Source organism: Macrobrachium rosenbergii, chromosome 47 (genome assembly GCF_040412425.1).
Source record: "Macrobrachium rosenbergii isolate ZJJX-2024 chromosome 47, ASM4041242v1, whole genome shotgun sequence".
NCBI lineage: Eukaryota > Metazoa > Arthropoda > Malacostraca > Decapoda > Palaemonidae > Macrobrachium > Macrobrachium rosenbergii.
In genome coordinates this window covers 23,121,180-23,142,053 of record NC_089787.1, presented here as the reverse complement: position 1 = coordinate 23,142,053, position 20,874 = coordinate 23,121,180, and the positions used below count along the sequence as shown (strand labels likewise).

The following is a 20,874-nucleotide window of genomic DNA, read 5'->3' as shown; positions in this document are numbered from 1 at the left end:
AAGGATTTTTTTTAAGAGAGAGAGAGATTAAGTATAGCATCGGAGATTACTCTTTCTCTAAATACTAGCTGGTTGCTACTTACTTCAGCCAACTAATAACCACGTACTTCACTAGCCGAGCTCGGCATCGAACCCAGGTTTCCAGGTCAGAAACCCAGAGTGGTACTATGGACCAAGAACCCCTAGAGAGAGAGAGAGAGAGAGATTCCCTGCGAAAATACAAAAATGGAGTCAATCAAGAAAGCAATTTACTCTGATTGTATGAGAGAGAGAGAGAGAGAGAGAGAGAGAGAGAGAGAGAGAGAGAAACAAGTTCCTAAGAAATCACAAGATTAAAGTCAATAGAGAAAGCAATTTAATCTGATCGTTTGCAAGAGAGAGAGAGAGAGAGAGAGAGAGAGAACAAGTTCCTAAGAAAGCACAAGATTAAAGTCAATAGAGAAAGCAATTTAATCTGATCGTATGCGAGAGAGAGAGAGAGAGAGAGAGAGAGAGAGAGAGAGAGAGAGAGAGAGAGAACCAGTCCCTTCGAAAGTACAAAAATGAAGTCAGTCAAGAAACCCATCTATTCCGATTGTAAAAAATGGCGTTACAAAGCCAAGGGTCATCACCACAAATACTGTAGACATCATTTTATGGGGGTTTCAAGGCTTTCCTATTTGCCGTACAAGAGAGAGAGAGAGAGAGAGAGAGAGAGAGAGAGAGAGAGAGAAACCAACGAAGCAAACTCCATAACTTATTTCCGATTATAAATAAGGTTCAAGTGGCCAGAGACCTCGTCATTGACTACATATACAAATGGAACACAATAGGAAGGATGGATAGTTAATGAAAATAGTCATATTTTGATACTTGTCAAACTACTTGACATACTATTAGGCAGTTCTCGGCAATTTCAGACACTTCCCTAGTTACTTTTATACGTTTATACATCATTACAAGCAGAATTCACAGAATACTATAACCCCTACCAACAAAATAACAACCAGACGTCCTACCCCCACTTCTAAAACAACCAGAACAACATAGAAACGATACAACAACGTCCCCAAAAACAACAGACAACTACCAATTGAAGGAAGGGAGGGGGAATCTGATTTAGTGTTGCCAAGCGGTAACAACAGTAACCGTTAAACGTCGTTGCTGCCAGACGCATCATCACTCTTCATCAAGAGAGAGAAAGAGAGAGAGAGAAATAGTGCGACCTTAATCGGCTTCCCACAATTTGCATGTCAGCCCCTACATTGCTGACATATTGTCAGCGTAGACACAACGCGATGGCAGCGAGTTGGGATTCGCATAAGAGGACCGGCGTGTTTTTAGGTGGGTGTTTTAATCTTGTGATGTATTGTGTCCCATATATGTGGATTACTGTGATGAGTTGTGTCCCACGTCCCATATATGTGGATTGTGATAAAATTTCTCCCCTGAACTAGATTATTGTAATAATTGTCGCACATACTTGGATTATTATAACAAGTTGTGTCCCATATGCTTAAATTGTTGTAGATTGTCCCATGTACGTAGATTGTTATAAATCATCTTATATGCGTGGATTATTGTAATAAAACTGTTCCCCATAGCCATGGATTATCATCATAGTTTGTGTCTCATACGTAATCATTATAAATTGCGTCCCATATACGTAGGTATTATAATGAACCGGGTCCCATATACTAATATTATTGGGAAAAGATATTGTGGCCCACTAAATGTAGACTGGTTTATACACATTTGATTAGGTTAAGAGCTCAGTACTTCCCCACAGTAACGGCCTGTAACCGAGGGTACCTACTGAAAATTTCGTTAAAATACAGTATGCGCATGAAATAACGCCTATGTGTATATGTAGTGCACGTTAATAAGTGTATATATACGTGTGTATGTATGTAGGTATGTGTACTTGTTAGGGCCTTGCGTCAAGTGTATATTTTGAAAATACCTTAATATCCAATTTCATGAATTCTGGGTCAAAATTCAAATACACACACACACACACACATATATATGTTGGTTAATAGCCTACTGCATTACTATACCATCAGGCCTACTGCATACATTTCAGGCCAAAAAACCCAAGTTCAGATTCTGTGAACTCATGTAGCCATTATTATTAATGTAGTTTACTCATCATGACTCATGCGCTGTGGCAATACGAAACCTTTCATTCGTATTCACTCATTACTCATACACAATGTCTGTTGACAACTGCAGTGAATTATATAAGGAAATTCTCTCTCTGATGAATGTGAAAGAAATGTATGACATTACCACATTGCATCAGTCATAATGAGAAACTGGATGAGCAATAATGACTGCATGAATTCGCAGAATCGGAGATCTGGGTTTTTTGGGCTTCGGATGTATGCAACTCTGCCCCAAAATGGAAGACTGCAGTGTCTGCAGAAATACAAAACCGAGAAAAATGGTAGATACTGCAGTTTTCCCTTGCCTACTACTGATTTTGCAGACACTGCAAATGGGACCCCCTAAATAAAGCACTGAAGAATCACTCTGAAGCTGCAGTAACTTGTGTATTAGTGTTTCACGAGCCCAGTAGGTGGCGTGTCTCAATTTCGAAAAAATTTTGCAGATATTGCAGTTTTCCATTTTAGGACAGAATAGGCCTAATGATACGGTAATTCGGTAGGCTAATTTAACCAAAATGCACAATTACGATTTTTTTAAGTTGCATAAAAAATATATGTAGCTATACAAATTACCACGAATATAACTGGAAGTTGTCAATAACGATTACAACAGAATTTAAATAATTACGAAAATAATTCATACGAGGATAATTCAGAAGTTTTAATCAATACAGTAACGATGATTAGGAAAATTAATTTTAAAAATGTTCAATCGTTCCTAACGATTATTACAAAAACATGTAAAAAATCAAAATGTAATAAAACATTAATTTAACACTCACCATGTCTCTCCAAAGCTGACTGCTTTCCACCCATAGGCCTATAGGTACCGGCGGACCATTCTTTATATATATATATATATATATATATATATATATATATATATATATATATATATATATATATATATATATATATATATTAGGCCATCGTCGTCTCGCCATTTCCTTCTTACTGACCCACTATACTTATTATCCATTACTTTCCACTTCGTAAAATTAGTTTATCAGTTCGAACAGTAAAAGTTATGGCTGGAAAGATGGTAATAATTTATTATTATCCAAAGATCTGGATACAATACTGTAGTCTTTATGCCGTAGGCCTAACCAGACTACAGAAATGATAGCCACTGTTATAATAAATGAGTAGTTACTGTATTATAAGTGATGATTATTGTTTTATTACAGTCATTACAGTAAAATTCGTTCCCCGAATATATATAAGCAATAATATTAAAAGTACTAATACGGGCTAAATATGCTTCATTAATATGACCTATAGGCCTATAACTCCTCCATGCCGTTTCCTGCACCATCGATTGACTGACAACATAAGATGGTCACTGACAACATAAGATGGTCACTGACAACATAAGATGGACACTGACAACATAAAATGGCCACTGACAACACTACAGCACGTCCTGAAAACGTGAATTCGAATGACTGACAACATAAAATGGCCACTGACAATGGAGTCACTGACAACATAAAATGGCCACTGACAACAGTATACCACATGTCCATAACACGTGAATTGTAACACGTGTCAACACTATAGGCCTATAACTCCTCCAAGGCGTTTCCTGCATTATCAAATGACTGACAACATATGTTGGTCACTGACAACACTATCTTGAGACAACACAACAGCACGTGTCCATAAAACGTGCACTGTAACACGTGTAATCACTTTTCATATATGAAGAGCACGTGTACACCGGTCCTACCACCCCCTAGGGTAACGGATGACTGAGTAGGGTGGGGGAGGAGGTGGTGGGGTTTGGGGTTGGGTTGGCCCCTCCCCCTCTCTCTTAGTCTACGATTCTTCTTCTTGAGAAAAGGATTTCAGTCTAATCCTTTATAAATATCTGTGATATGATGCACTGTACTGAAATATATATATATATATATATATATATATATATATATATATATATATATATATATATATATATATATATATATATATATATATATATATATATATATATATATATATATATATATATATATATATATCCTATGTGCGTTTTGAAGGAGTCCTTGAATCGTAGGATTTGCTTCCTATTTGTAAGAATGAAAAAGGATTCATTTTTTAACTTGAGAAAGGGATTTTGGGCTAATCCTTTATAAGTCTATGATAAAACGCGATGTGTACAAATATATATCCTATGTACGTTTTGATGGAATCCTTGAATCGTAGGATTTGCTTTCTGTTTGTAAGACAAAAAAGATTCCTTTCTAACTTAAGAAAGGGATTTTAGGCTACTCCTTTATAAATCTCCATGATAAAACAATGCGTATCGATATGTATCTTGTTGAAGGCTATACGACTGTAAAAATGAATGTAATGCGATATTTCTATTTAAATAGATGCCGCTTTCATTATCATGGATGATTGATCATTTTAAAGGGATAACAGTCTTTCTCTGTTATCCTCATTCTCTGTTATCCTTATATGCCAGCAGATGTTCCCCAACGGACGAAATTAACTTAAACTCTTGGTGCTGAACTAACAGAGCAGACGCCATCGTAACTTCAAGTCTCATAACAACCGCACGGCCGTAATCCGAGTGACTTTAATATTCATCTCGCTTTACCATACGCCAAGTTCTCGTAACTTGAGCCTCTCCAGTGCATGAAGGAACCTCTATTTAATTCAAATACGAGCCTGTCCTTAATGAAAGTGTCTAAATTTAGATTTAATTTAAGTCAACCTCCGGCCTCTTCGAAAGCTAGTTTGCACTTGTGACGTCACAGAGAAACGGCGTCTGTGGAGGCGATGCTTTTAAGCAAAACAAACAAGTGAGTGGACGCGTTAAAGAGATGAATGACGGAATTACCGAGAAACCTGATGAATAAATAGGTTGTTCATTGCGTTGCCGTATGAATAAATGAGTCTCGGTCCGCGTATCATGATCGCAAGTTTTTTTTTTCCGCATCGATCGCAAAAAGCAGAAGTTAATGGATTCCATTTACTCCAGACACGAATGTCACTCGGAGTTCCATTCTATAAGAACTTCATAATTGCTTTTTCTCACGCAAGGCGTTGCTTTTTTATGCCTCGGTTTTCACTTTGTGACAGATAAATAGCGAGGTGTGTCGAGTCGTCAGCTATTAAAATACTGTTAGTACAATATTGCAACCGTTTTCACTGCCATTAAGATTCCCGCCACCTTTAGACCGACGTCTGTCAAACTAATGAACATGATTATGGTGGGTATATTTTAACATTTATTTTGACCAGTAAATACAACGTATGTGTGTCTAAATATGTCTTAAACAAAGAGCATTTTGAAACAACCCACATGATACAGAAAATAAAGCGTGAGTAATCCTTTTATAAATAGGCACCACTTGATAACCAACTCTTATACCTAGGGTTCCTTACACAGAGATTGTGTGCCATCTTGACGCATGCGCAGAGGTGCCTCACTGTTTAACTGACTCACCCTCGTAGCCTCAATCCGTCTTTGATTAATATGAATGAAAGAAACAAGGCGAGTCATTCTATAACTCTCTCTCTCTCTCCCTCGCCGTAAGTGAGTGAAATATGTTGATTGCGCATCTGATACAAGTTGGTACTGAGGTGGGGAAGATGTTAGACTAATGAATACCTATATTTTCATATATATATTCCGTCTTGTAAGGATTATGTATGCACACACACACTCCATTAGATACCATCCAGTTTGATTGAGGTCCTGTTAGTAATTCTACTAATGCACAGAACAATATTGTATGTGATAAAGTTAATATATATATATATATATATATATATATATATATATATATATATATATATATATATATATATATATACTACATTAGATACCATCCAATTTGACTGAGGTCCTGTTAGTAATTCTACTAATGCACAGAACAATATTGCATGTGATAAAAGTTGATATATATATATATAATATACATATATATATATATATATATATATATATATATATATATATATATATATATATATATATATATATATATATATATTATATATATTGTCAAGTGAGCAAAAAAATCGAAATACAAAACTTTATTTGATTTTGTATTTCCGCTTAAACCTTTCCATCTTTTTCTATATTTGATGTTAGGTAAATCGTGAAAAGGAATTGAGCCTAGGCCATTTAATGATTTTTTTATCAATATATATATATATATTTTTTTGTCTCGAAATGGGGTAAAAAAAAATCGTATCGAGGCAAGAACAAATCCTGTATATTTGTGGTCAAAGAAGCATGTCTTCATATCAAAAGATAACAGAAAAGTATATTTTTTTGGTAATTAATTCTGAAAAAAAAAAAAAATATTCTCATCTCAATTTCCATCAACAAAAGAAAAACAGTTCACTGGTATGAATTGTAAATCATGCATACTCATACTATAACACCTTTATCAAATCCTTTCCCATCTTCTTTAGACGAGCATATGCCATTTCATCTGGAAATCTAAAAAAAAAAAAAAAAAAAAAAAAAAACTTTCTCCACCATAAGTTCTTCTGGCACACAGAAAATGTATGTTGCATCAACAATATCAATGTCCTTTTTTTTCTTGTTCCGCTCAGTCCAGGTCCACTCCTTGGGGCTGCTCGAGGTGATATTGTTTTTTAGAAAACCAACTTCAGATTTGGTTTCTGAACCATCTTCATCGTTTGCAGAGGTATTTTTTTTTACTATTTTCCCCAAAAATAGATCACGTGTGGTTCAGTGTAGTACAATGCACAGTACTTGCCAACAGAATCTTCTGATATTGCAGGAATACCAGTTTCTGTTGGTGCTGGTACCTCTTGGTGTTCACATTCCATGTCACTTCCATCTTAACCCAAACTGAAACTTACGTCATCTGGAGAGTCACTTTCCAAGTTCTTTCCTGATGTTGTCGTGCTGTCAGAAAGTGGTTCAGGGCCCTTTAACTTTCTCTCGCTTGACTTCATACAATTCATTATTCCTTTCAGAACCCGCTGACCTGTCAACTCCTTATACTGCATTCTCCCTGACTTATAATTTGGCTGTGCATGCTGATTCTTCTTCTTGTGAGAGGGTGTGTGTTCTGCCGCGGCCTGTGGAATACCAAATCTCTTCCAGTGAAGTTTCTTTTGCTACCAACAGAATTTTAAACATCATTCCCGTTGGAGCCCCTGCTTGAATTTCGTTGACGAGATCCGTCCAGCTCAAATTTTTAGCATAAAGTGTCCCTCATTGCCCAATATCCTTCTACCTTCAAGGAGTTCATCTCTAGTGGGGTCTTGAACTTCCAGCCAGTGACTGCAGCCATGGTTGAGCTGTGGTTGATGTATCAGAAAGGGCGGTGTTTTACTTTTTGGCTGGTGAAAGTGGATATCTGTGAAACATCCTGCTGATTTGCTGATAATGGCATCAATTGTAAATCGTTGCTGCCTGCCTCTTTATCAGTTATAACATCCAATACTACAGGATTATTTTCATCCTTTGGACCACCCTCTGTCCAGCCATGTTTTGAAGGTTTTAAATTTCGCAGAACAGAGGCGATCTTTATCGTACTTCTGTGAATTCAAAGGATATATTCCAGCAGCACGGTAGCTTGCATTTACATTGTCAGTCGGAAGTCCCTGCTTCCATTCACTCTACAGCATATGCGCAGTGTATGGTTTTTCCACCTTCTGCGTCTAATGGCTGCAAAAGATCTGTACAATTGTAGCTTCAGTGTATGGTTTATCCACCTGCGTCTAAGGGCTGTACAAGATCTGTACAGCTGTAGCTTGAGTATATAGTTTTTCCACCTTCTGCGTCCAATGGCTGTACAAGATCTGTACAGTTGTAGCTTGGGTATATGGTTTTTCCACCTTCTGCGTCTAATGGCTGTCACAGATCTACAATTGCAGCGTGAGTGTATGATTTTTCCACTTTCTGCGTCTAATGGCAGTCACAGATCTGTACAATTGTGGCTTAAGTATATTGTTTTTCCACCGTGGTTTTCCCACTCCCAATTGATCTTGATTTGCATGCACAGTCGGTAATGTATGCTATCCAAAGTGTATGTATGTTTAAAACATGTCAGTCCGTCCTTGGCAGGACAAATACTTGTCTCCCTCAAATACATGAGGATTTATTAAGGATGTGAAGAGATTGCATTTGGAAGAAAATGCGGTTAGGGGAATAAAAAAATAAATTTTGGGGGTAAAAACTGCTTGGGGAACAAAAAAATCAGTGAATTTAATTTCCTCTTATCCCAGACTTAGTCATTCGGATGGTGCAAAAGAATTCACCTCTTCCCTCTAGGTACGGGGGTCAGGGGGTATATAGCAATACATCGGGGGTACCGGGACGTCTTTGTGATTCTTTCTTACCCCAAAATGATCCTGAAAGTATGTATATAAGAAATGGTTTGTAATATACACATGAGACGTGATATCATTTGCAGAGAGGTAACAACAAATCACCTCAAAATGATGATTAAATAGGAAGAAAGGTATAAAACGGGGTGGGGGTGGGGGACGTTCTTTCTTGCCCCATCAACCCTTATATTTATACACACACATGAGAGTAAGCCAGTTCCTTGTCCTTGGTATTACACTGTCGTTAATATTCTTAGCAGATATCTTTCTTCCTTTGCCTACTAATGCCGGCCAGTCATATTCTTTCATGTAGATTGTATGCATTCTCTCACTCTCTCTCTCTCTCTCTCTCTCTCTCTCTCTCTCACCGCATCGTATTCATATAAAAACTGATCTCGTCACGTGAATGTAACCAATATCACGACACCAGTCAACTGCAGCCGTTCTTCGTCCTCGAGACTCTCCGTAAGAGAGAATGAGACAGAGAGAATGAGTGAGAGAGAGTGTGTGAGAGAAAGAGAGAGAGAGAGAGAGAGAGAGAGAGAGAGCTTCATCCAACGGCCGATTCAATTCAGTCAGTGTCGGGGCAGAAGTGCTAGGGAAGGGAAGGACGCGTTAGCCGCTGCGCCATTATTCGCTCCTCCTTCTTCCTCCTCCTCATCATCCTCCTCTTCTCCTCCGTTCGTTTTTGGGGATTTCGGTTCGTGTCTCCTCCTTCCTTCATCCCATTTATACAAATATTCGTTTGTTATTTGCGTCCGAAGGGGGAGAGAGAGAGAAAGACAGTGTTTGTAAATGTTTGTGTCTGTTGACTGACTGACGGCAATGCGGTTTCTAAGACATGGTGGCAAAAGGGTGCAACGTTTGTTTTTTAATGTTTTTATTTAACCGTGCTTGTATGTTTGTTTGTGTTATGGCGTATAGTGATGCAAAGTGCATCACTTTGACGTTTTTCCATTAAATATGTAAGGTTAATCATAGGTCAAATAGCAGTACGTTTGTAAAGCTGACTACATCCTAGGCCTATGTATAGTGTTTTATTCAACAGAATTTACACGTTTGTTATGTGTCGTGATTTTTATTACAGAAAAGTGCATCGCCATAGCTGTTATTTTTATAATAAAAGATAAAAAAAAATAAATAGAATCAGGTTTACTTAGGCTTAGTAGAAGTGCGTTTGTAAAGCAGCCATAGCTTAAGTCTTATGTATCCGTTTGTCAATGTCTTGTTTAGCCTAAGCCTAGTCCTACTTTTTTCTTGTCCTTCCTTATAACGTATTAGGTTAGTCAAGCGTTTATTGCGGAGAAAATAAGTAAAATGTATATTTAACCATCACGTTTGTCAAACTACTGTAGACTAGGCCTATGCATACGTTTGTCATTTGTCATATTTAGGCTAGGCCTAGGTCTATACTATTTGCATGTTTAGTATTAACTGAAGTGATTCCATCTAACGTTTTAGGTTAGCCAAACGTTTGTTATGGTGAAAATGAATTAAATATATACATTTAAGCATCACAAGGACAGACAGCTTTCCGAGTGTGTTCATTTAGGCTCCTCTTTTGTGATGTCACATTTTTTTTTACGTTTGTGTTAGCAGAGGCGTATGCCTGCGCATTTACTCATTTAGGGTTTGTTTTTCACATTCATGGTAAAATATAAGTGCCCCCATCTAAATTTTTAGGTTAGCCAAAAGTTCGTTACGCTGAAAACAAACAAATGATATATATTGCACCACAAAGACGCCCAAGAAAATGAGTCTACTGCTGGCCATCTCGTTATAGTGTCACATTGTTCTCAAGTTTAGCTTTTGTTTTGTTTAGTGTTCTTTGTTTTTTTTTTCTGTCTGGCGGAAATACTAAAATGCAATGTATATACAGGTTATGGTTTTGTGTGTATATAAACAATCGGTCATACACAGATCCTTCTTACGGATAGCGGTTGTAAAATATATAATTAGAATAGTTAGAAGCCTTCTCACTATTTTCAGTTGTATACGACAGCCAACGTTGGGAAATGAAACGTGAAAATTAAAACGATGACACTTGACATAAAACCAAGATAAAATCAATACATCTGAGTTGATACAATTATAAAGTAAAATACAGAAATAAACTGGGAGAAACTTAGGCTTAGGTACTGCGTACGTGACTAAAACTAAGGTATTTTATTAAGTACGAAACAAAGGAGCAACAGATTTCTTACTATCGCACGTGAATGTAGGTGTGCAGAACAAAGTAAAAAGGTTACACAAAAAATTCCACTTCAGTTTTTTTTTTCAGTGGGACAGAATTGCTAGAGTTTATTGATGGGGGGCGTTGGCAAAGATATTTAATGAACAGTCATTATAAAGACAGCAAGAATGTTTACTTATTATTACCAGTGTTCATTTGAAAGAAGTAGCAGTGTGATGGGAAATATAAAAGGGAGAGATCACTTATTATAAAAAGAAAAAGTAAATTATCAAATTAATAAATAAATGGACTGGGAAATGATTTTAAAAGTGTGTATTGAATTTTCATGTTCACATTTTCAAACTGAAGGCTCTAATAGCTAAGCTGTCATTGATATGTAGAGAGTTACTTATTTAAAAAGGACTATCAGTGGAAGAGGAGTTTTCGAGTAACATTACATATGACCCGAGGTCAAAGGTCATTCGAACACGGAGCTGTTGCATGACTTACAGATTTGGACTAGTTTCCCACATATGGTAAAGCGAGAACGGTGTTTGTTTTTTACGCACGTCATGTTTTCTGCTAAGGACGAGAAATATCGTTAAAAAAAAAGTTTTAAAATGTAAAGAAAGGTGTAACCTTGGCAGAGTGAATAATTTTCAGGATATCTTTACTTACGTTTAAGTATATATATTTTGCGAAGATATTTTTGGTGGAAGTACCTATGAATCTATCGATTTAATATCATAGACTATCCATATATTTATTCCCTTGAAGGGGTATAGGCCTATAGTACACTACATTGCACAGTGCTTACGACAGTCTTATGAGTTACCAGATATTTCCGAACTTAGAAGTGTCTTAAGTTATATCACCATTTTTATTTTATTTTTATCTACTTATGTGTTTGTTTATTTATCTTTTTGTTTGTTTGTTTGTTTTTGACAGTGTTTCGTCCCGAGAAGCACAGTGTACAGAGTGTACCCATTAGACAGAATTTATTATAAAGTGTACCGAGTGAACAATTTGTACCCTGTAGACAAAATATGACCATTCGACGAAATATAGGCCTAACCACTGATGCATAGTATCAAATAGTTTCCTTTAACCCGGATGGTACTTCGTTTGTGCACCGTTTTTTTTTTTTCGACCGGGTATATTTTGTTCATGGGGCTTATTTTGTTCATTTGGTACATAGTAGCCTACCATTGGACCGTTTTTCCACTGGGTTCTTCCTGCCCATGGGCACGATTCTACCACCGGGTTGATTTTTTTTTTTTTTTAAGTATAGGTTCAAGTTCCGGTTAGGTTAGATGTAATTATTGTATGTGATTTTCTTGGAAGTTATTCATGAGATAAAGTGAATTCGATATTTGTGGGTTGTTTGTGGCTAAATATGGTAATATATATATATATATATATATATATATATATATATATATATATATATATATATATATATATATATATAAATATATATATATGTATACATATATAAATAAAGACAAAATCTACGAAGGAAAGAGAAACAATGGAGTGCTGCAAGGCCTTTCGACTTAAAGTCCTTTATTTAGCAGTCGTGGATTTTGTCTTTATTTATATATTCATCACGTTCCATATTTTCGTGATTCAGTTATATATATATACTATGTATATATAAATATATATACATATTTATATGTGTATAATATATAGATATATATTATATATATACATTTGTATGAATATATACTGTATATATACATATATATATATATGTGTGTGTATGTATGTATGTATGTTTGCATCAGGAAGTTGGAGCAAAGAATATCATTAAATATATATATATATATATATATTTATATATATATATATATATATATATATATATATATATATATATATATATAATATTACAGGATGCAGGGAAAAAAACACCTGACATTCAAAGTGAATATTTATAGTCTGAATGCGTGAAGGGGATTGTTTAGCTTACTCTCCTTTATGGAAGTGAAGTGTCGATGTCAAGTGTCCGTGAAAGGAAGAGGGTTGGGGCTGTTTAGGGGTATTGTTTGCTTAGTGTAGTGCCCCCGGAAGAGGGAGAGAGAGAGAGAGAGAGAGAATTGCCAACAAGAGTGCAACGACGGAATAAGCACAACATATGAAAATGAGAGAGAGAGAGAGAGAGAGAGAGAAAGCGAAATCACAGGCGCCCCTCGATTGGCACTTGATTGCCACAGCATTTCACAGCGTTAAGTGCCACTTGGAACACCTGCGCTGTGTGTGCGCGCGCGCGCATGTGTGCATTAGAAGGCGTGACGGGAGAATGATTCCCCGTATCAGTTCAACTCGTGAAAGATGTCCTTACCATCTAGGATTTTATAGGCTCGGGTGGTGCAGTGGTTACAGCACTGAGCTGCTGCTCCCCCCCCCCCGAACACCCTTCCCTGGGTTCGAGACCTGGCGTGGGCGGGGAAAAGAGGCATTCTTCAGTTCATTGCCTGATCGGATTTTGAGGGGATTTCAGTGGGAGTTGTAGCCAAAAAAGGTGCAGATTTTCACAGATAAATTACCAGTACTAAATGAGACAAGCCCCGTCGATGGGTTCCTTTTGCAGTACCTCCATTCATATTATCTTTCTTCCGTCTTGCTATCCACCCTCTCCTGTTACACCTTTCAAACCTTTTGCTGTCAGTTTCCGTTTCAGCGCTGAATGACCTCATAGGTCCCAGTGCTTGGGCTTTGGCCTAAACTCTGTATTCCTATGTTCCATTCTGTTAAGCATTACTAATTGATAGACAGAGATATATGGCCAAAAATTTAGGAGTATTATCCAAAGATCTTAATGTTTCATAAACAAAAATGAAATAACTTCTAGACAAGGTATAGACTTTTCCCAGAAAAAGAAATAAATTCTAAACAAGGTGTAGACTTTTTACCAAAATTGAAGTAACTTCTAGAAGTATAGAAATTTTCCCAGAAAATTAAATAACTTCTAGACAAGGTATAGAATTTTTCCCAAAAATTTAAATGACTTCTAGACAAGGTATAGAATTTTCCCCAAAAAATTAAATAACTTCTAGACAAGGTATAGAATTTTCCCCAAAAAATTAAATAACTTCTAGACAAGGTTCAGACTATACCAAAAACTCGAGTAGCATTTTTTCACCAAGAAAACTCGAGTAACTTATAGACAGTGCATATAGATTTTTCACCAAGAAATTCGAGTAACTTATAGACAATGCATATTGAAATTTTACCATAAAAAATCTTAGAGCAATTTCTAGACAATTAATATAGACCTTTTAACGAAATATGGAGTAACTTGTACGCAAGGCATAGGCCTATAGACATTTTGCCAAAACTTATATATATACACACACATATATATATATATATATATATATATATATATATATATATATATATATATATATATATATATATATATAGAGAGAGAGAGAGAGAGAGAGAGAGAGAGAGAGAGAGAGAGAGGAAATTGAATGGTATACGGAGAGAGAGGTATAGAAGGGTTCAGCTGACTGACCTGTTGGGGAGTTGGGGGGGAGGGGGAAGGCAGTATATCATACCCCAATGCCCGATCTAATTTGGGAGAGAATAGACCGATCGCATCCTATAGGGATTGGGGTTCTTCTCTCTCTCTCTCTCTCTCTCTCTCTCTCTCTCTCTCTCTCTCTCTCTCTCTCTCATATGTAGAACCTCGCTAAACATTTTGCATTTATTTCATTAAAATGTTTACTCTCTCTCTCTCTCTCTCTCTCTCTCTCTCTCTCTCTCTCTCTCTCTCTCTCTCTCTCTCTCTCTGGAATGTCGTAATATTCATAAAATGTCCCAATGTCCATACAATCCCCCAATCTTGATACAGTGTCCCAATGTTCACACAATGCCCCAGTCTTGATACAATGCCCCAATGTCCATGCAATGACCCAGTCTTGATACGATGTCCCAATGTCCATGCAATGACCCAACCTTGATACAATGTCCCAATGTCAATACGTAACCATAACCACATTAGCCTGTCCTTTAATATAGCTGAAAAAGAACTGCGATTGCAGGAACCCAGTACAGCAACTCCTAAAAGAAGTATCATTCTTGCAGTCCTTCAGTGGTCCTACCACTGGAGAATATGACAGTGGTAAGACCACTGATATGAAGGATTGTAAGAAGGATAAGTTTGCTTTAGGATTTATTGCAGTTCTATAGAGAATCCTACAGCACGCGATGTGGAGGGCGGAAAGTTTGTCGAAGGACAGACGTTAAGGAACCCCTGATTGCTCCAGGACTCCTGTGAGAGAGAAGTCCTGATTGCTTTTCTTCCCAGGAAGTTTCCTCGTCCTCTGGGAATCCTTGGAGGGGGGTGGGGCGGGTGAGGAGGATGGTCCTACGTTCGTCTTAGAATCCCATGCTTGGATTCCTACTCTGGGTGATTTTATTCAGCTTGACGTTACTCGTTTCAGAGGCAAGACATCATTTGTTTCAGAAGGAAGACATTATTTGTTCCAGATAGAAGATTTGGCCACATTAAAAGATTATGAAAGTGTCTGTTGAATTGAATTGCATATAGAATTTAGGCCAAAGGCCAGGCACTGGGACCTATGAGGTCATTCAGCGCTGACGCGGAAATTGACAGTAAAAGGTCTGAAAGGTGTAACAGGAGGAAAACCTCAAAGCAGTTGCACTATGAATCAATGATTAGGAGAAGGTGGAGAGTAAGATGGAAGAAAGTGAATATGAAAGGAGGTACAGTAAAATGAACGAGAGGGGTTACAGCTAGGGAATGAACGCTGGAAAGAACCATAAGTAATGCCTACAGTGCAACACATGGGGTGCATTGACAGCACTAAAATTTCTATTAAAAGTCAAAATAAATTTGAAGCTTCCAGACAATGGTCTTAGCCATTTCCTTTGTAATTTGGTCTTATTCTGGAAGAAACTTTTAAATCCTTAGGTTCCAGGGGTCTTTTATTCCCCGCACAGCTGGACTGTGGTACAGCCTCCCTACTGAGAGTGCCGTGCAATTGGAACTTCTTCAGAAGTTCAAGCGAAGATGCAATGCATTGCTACCCTAATACAGTTCAACTTGTATTTTAATAGTTTACTGACATTTTTATTTATTTATATTTATTTATTTGTTAATTTATCTGTTTTTCTAATCACTGATCTCCTCTCTCTGTATTTCCAATCATTACCTTCTGTTCCTTCTTTCAAATGAACACTACTGTTCTCTGGAAGCTTGAATTTCAAGTCATTGACCCCTGTGGTGGGCTTGTTGCACATGAACAGGGATCATCTTCTGAATAATAATAATAATAATAATAATAATAATAATAATAATAATAATAATAATAATAATAGTCTAAAAAAGATGCTGTAACCTGCTGAACTAACTTCCAGGGCAGCCTCACTCAGAACCAATAAAATATTTCAAATTCTCTTTCTCTGACACATTGGATTCTCCCCTTTAATAAAAGCTATATTCCTTACCGCTGGGGTTTAATGTCACTCTCAACGCGAGAACAGGTATTGTTTGCTCTTTGTCTCAACTCATAATGGGTATTGGTTTTTTTTTTTTTTTTTTGATTTTTTTGAAGGGCGTGGAATCATCATCAGCTTTGCTGACGGTTGTTTGTTGAAGGAGAACTCTCTCTCTCTCTCTCTCTCTCTCTCTCTCTGTGCATTGGTAACTTTAGCTCTCTCTCTCTCTCTCTCTCTCTCTCTCTCTCTCTCTCTCTCTCTCTCTCTCTCTCTCTCTCTCTCTCTCTCTCTCTCTTTCAGTTCCAGTGACCTCTCTCTTTCTCTCTCTCTCTCTCCTTCAGCAGTTCCAGTGGCCTCTCTCTCCTTCAGTTCCAGTGACTCTCTCTCTCTCTCTCTCTCTCTCTCTCTCTCTCTCTCTCTCTCTCTCTCTCATCATCATCATCACCATCACCATCGTCTTCATTTTCAGACGAACTTTGCCAATCAACTTTTCATCTCGTAGTGCCAATGGAGTGGTTCTGAAACAGTTGATCAGTAAACAGATCTGTATATAGAAATGGGTATTTTGTGTGGGGGTTGGGCTGGGTGTGGGTGGGAGAAAAAAAAGACAGATTCACTGTTTGCGCCCTGCAGTGTCGAAATAGATAGAGAAACAGTGATAGAAACTTTCACTTGTTTTAGACGCAGAAACAGCGGTGTCATTAAGGAATGTATCTCTACATATTCCCAGCTCCTCGTTGGGCGAGTCGGTAGAGTTCTCGGCTAGCATTCTGCTAGTTCCGAGTTCGAGTCTCCGGCTGGCCAGTGAAGAATTGGAGGAATTTGTTTCTGGTGATAGAAATTCATTTCTCGGTATAATGTGGTTCGGATTCCACAATAAGCTGTAGGTCCCGTTGCTAGGTAACCAATTGGTTCTTAGCCACGTAAAATAAGTCTAATCCTTCGGGCCAGCCCTAGGAGAGCTGTTAATCTGCTCAGTGGTCTGGCTAAACTAAGGTATACTTAACTTTTCCCACAGATTGATACACACCAAAAATGAAGATGAATGAATTCACTTGCATTCCTCCTGATTTGTTATGAATTTGGAACTGATCTGTGATTTGAAACTATCAGTATTAACATTAACAAGTTGTGTATTTGTGTCGCCTTATTTGAAGGAAAATGTCGCCTTCTGCAGTATTGAAGTCTTCCAACTGTGTCCGTAACAGTTCAGTGGCATGTCGTCGCACACAGTTCCCCTGTCAGCTTCTGAAATGATGTGAGAGGCCGTTCTGCAGCTGGGGATGGTGATTTCGTAAGAACAAGAGTCTTTGAAAGTGATATTTTGACAGTTATTGTGAAATTGCAACGTAAGAATGGTGCTGTGAAATCTACCAAGTCTCTCTGAACGATTTCTGGCAGTGTTCGTGGTATTACTACTGAACAAAGGTGTTTTTGTAAAGACTAGAGGCCCAGAGAGTGATATTTTGACAGTCATTGTGAAATTGCAACCTAAGAATGGTGCTGTGAAAGCTACCAAGTCTCTGAACGATTTTTGGCAGCGTTTGTAGTGTTATTAATGAAGAAGGTGAATTTCTAAAAAAAAAACCAAAGCCCCCAAGAGTGATATTTTTGCAATATTTTCTTGAGCTACTGAATTTTCTATGAGCATCGTGTGCTACATGACAAATATAGATTACAACTAGCTCCTGAATGCATCGTTCGCCAGCGCAGAGGGTTCCACAGGTGTCAAAATTGGCGTGATTCCTCCCTCTCTCCAGGATAGCCTACTCAGGCTACCTGGGTCGACGACGATGCTACACCAGCGTCTGAGGATTCCGCTGACAGCAGCCTTCTGACTCCAGCCCGCCAGGCAGATCGCGTCAGCTGCTTCAGAACATCGTCATCGTCACTGCTGACATTCCACGTATCATCCATCTATCATCCACACACACACGGATGTCCCGAACCAGTTTCATCCATGCAATACCCCGGTGCTCGTCGTTGGTAAATATAACCAATTTTTTTTTTTTTTTTGGCAGTTTTTACCGTAGTGGGCATGTTAGTTAGATCGATAGAGATTGCAATTCAAAGAATAACAACTGAGCGTTACTTTTTGTTTATTTACATCCATGTATGTGTACACAAACACTTACGTATGCCAGATATGTATATATATGAGAATGTGCTTATGATGTGTATGTGCTTAGCATAGCATGATGAAGAGGAGTTAGGAAACACTCTGATAAAACTGGGCATGGAAGGTGGAATTCAATCAAACTGAAAAGAAATTGCAGTGACCGGTAAAATAATATTTTAAAGAGAAATTTTAAGATGCTATCAAACTCTCTAGAGCTCACTTCCAGCCTCGGTGGTATCACCGGCTCAGTAAATACTATCACCTTACAAGCAACTATTATCCTAATTATTATCACCTTCCTAGCAACTACTATCATTGGTTTTTGGGACACGTCCGTAAATACCATCGTTGCATCTACAATTCTTTCTGCTGCCCCACATAACAAGTATCCCTTTGTGTACATGTGCTGACTCTGTTGTGCAATTAGTACCTCGGAGTTCAAGCGAAGATGCAATGCATTACTACCCTAAAACAATTCTCCTGGTATTTTAATCATTTATTTATATTTTATCGGTTTATTTATTAGTTTATTGCTTTATCTTTTCCCCTCTTTTGACTGATCTCTTCTTTCTGCATTTCCTCTTATCTTTTGTAACTTCTTTCAAATGAACACCTTAATATTCTTTGGAAGCTTGAGGTCAGTAGCCCCTGTGGTGGGCTTGATCCGTATGAATGGCGGTTGATATTCTGAATAATAGTAATAATAATAATAGTACCATCATCATGTGTATGATACTTTCTGATCTAACCTGAGTACCTACCGCCATCACGCCCTTCATTCCTGATGCCCCCAACTGACGGTATCACCCCAACCTGCCACAGCCAATTGAGGTTCGCTATTATTAGCGCAGACTCGACCCTACCTCCCTAGTTTTAGCCGCGACTGCCAACAGATCCGTCACCGAAGAGAAGTATTCTCCCAAGCTGCGTTTTTAGTTACAACTTGTAGAGGGCCGTTTGCGTCGCTGTTGGCATTAGTTGCACCTTTTAGAGGGCCGTTTGCGTCACTGTTGTTTTAATTACATGTTTTAGAGGAGGACCTGTTGGTTTTTAAAACTTTTAGAGGGTTACTGTTGTTTTAGTTGTTGGTTTTAGATAAAACTTTTAGAGGGGGCCGGGACTGTTGTTTTAGTTGAAACTTTTAGAGGGCCGTCTACGTCACTGTTGGTTGTAGTTACAACTTGTAGAGGGCCGTTTGCGTCGCTGTTCGTTTTAGTTACAAATTTTAGAGGGACTTTTGCTCACTTGGTTTTAGTTACAAGTTTTAGAGGGCCTTTTGCGTCGCTGTTCGTTTTAGTTACAAATTTTAGAGGGACTTTTGCTCACTTGGTTTTAGTTACAAGTTTTAGAGGGCCTTTTGCGTCGCTGTTCGTTTTAGTTACAAGTTTTAGAGGGCCTTTTGCGTCGCTGTTCGTTTTAGTTACAAGTTTTAGAGGGCCTTTGGCGTCGCTGTTCGTTTTAGTTACAAGTTTTAGAGGGCCTTTTGCGTCGCTGTTCGTTTTAGTTACAAGTTTTAGAGGGCCTTTGGCGTCGCTGTTCGTTTTAGTTACAAGTTTTAGGGCCTTTTGCGTCGCTGTTCGTTTTAGTTACAAGTTTTAGAGGGACTTTGGCGTCGCTGTTCGTTTTGTTCGTTTTAGAGGACTTTGGCGTCGCTGTTCGTTTTAGTTACAAGTTTTAGAGGGGGTCGCTGTTCCAAGTTTTTGCGTCGCTGTTGGTTTTAGTTACAAGTTTTAGAGGGCCTTTTGCGTCGCTGTTGGTTTTAGTTACAAGTTTTTTAGAGGGCCTTTTGCGTCGCTGTTGGTTTTAGTTACAAGTTTTAGAGGGCCTTTTGCGTCGCTGTTGGTTTTAGTTACAAGTTTTAGAGGGCCTTTTGCGTCGCTGTTGGTTTTATTTAAAACTTTTAGAGGGACTTTTGAATCCTTGTTGGTTTTAGTCACAACTTTTAGAGGGACTTTTGCGTCACTGTTGGTTATAGTTACAACTTTTAGAGGGACTTCTGCTTCCGTGTTGGTTTTAGTTGCAACTAGTAGAGGGCCTTTTGCATCTCTGTTGGTTTTAGTTACAACTTTTAGAGGGACTTTTTTGTCACTGTTGGTTTTAGTTACAACGTTTAGAGGGACTTCTGCTTCCGTGTTGGTTTTAGTTACAACTTCTAGAGGGTCACTGTTGGTTTTAGTTACAACTTCTAGAGGGTCACTGTTGGTTTTAATCACAACTTATACAGGGCCGTTTGCATTCCTGTTGGTTTTAGTTACAACTTGCAGAGGACCGTTTGCGTCGCACGGCGTCGAACACAACGATAATTTTCAAAATGACGACAATGATTACGAAGGCGATTTACATGCGCCATGACACCTCCGTGACGCCTCCGTCAGATATCATACTTTCGACACCGAGCGAGTCCTTCCCCGTTGGATGACCGCTGTAATCGCCTCGCGGAGTTATACAGCGCTGCACACGAGTCATTATTTGGGGCAAGGTGGCTGTTTTTACCCACTTTCAAAGCCCCCTCACACACACATAAGCCTTGTAACTTCACACAGTCAAACACGCAGGCGGCTTTGATGCGGCCCCCGCGAAGCCAGCGATCTAGGACCGGCCGGGTTTCGGGGGAGTTGCAGAAACAGGAAACT

At 38.2% G+C, this 20,874-nt stretch overlaps 1 protein-coding gene across 8 annotated transcripts in view; it reads left to right on the top strand.

The window, feature by feature from the left end:
- Positions 1-1,160: 1,160 nt before the first annotated feature.
- The window catches only part of LOC136830647 (lactosylceramide 4-alpha-galactosyltransferase-like), a 35,498-nt gene continuing 15,784 nt past the window's right edge, over positions 1,161-20,874 (top strand). For 2 of the 8 annotated variants that reach the window (XM_067090239.1, XM_067090238.1), the window contains exons 1-2: positions 9,040-9,174; positions 17,141-18,108. In XM_067090239.1, the coding sequence (XP_066946340.1) occupies positions 18,061-18,108 (48 nt within the window). In that variant the 5' untranslated portion in view covers positions 9,040-9,174; positions 17,141-18,060. Of the gene's footprint in view, positions 1,324-8,859; positions 8,940-9,038; positions 9,175-17,140; positions 18,109-20,874 lie in introns of those variants that run through there. The other 6 variants (XM_067090240.1, XM_067090241.1, XM_067090243.1 and 3 more) reach the window with 6 other exon arrangements.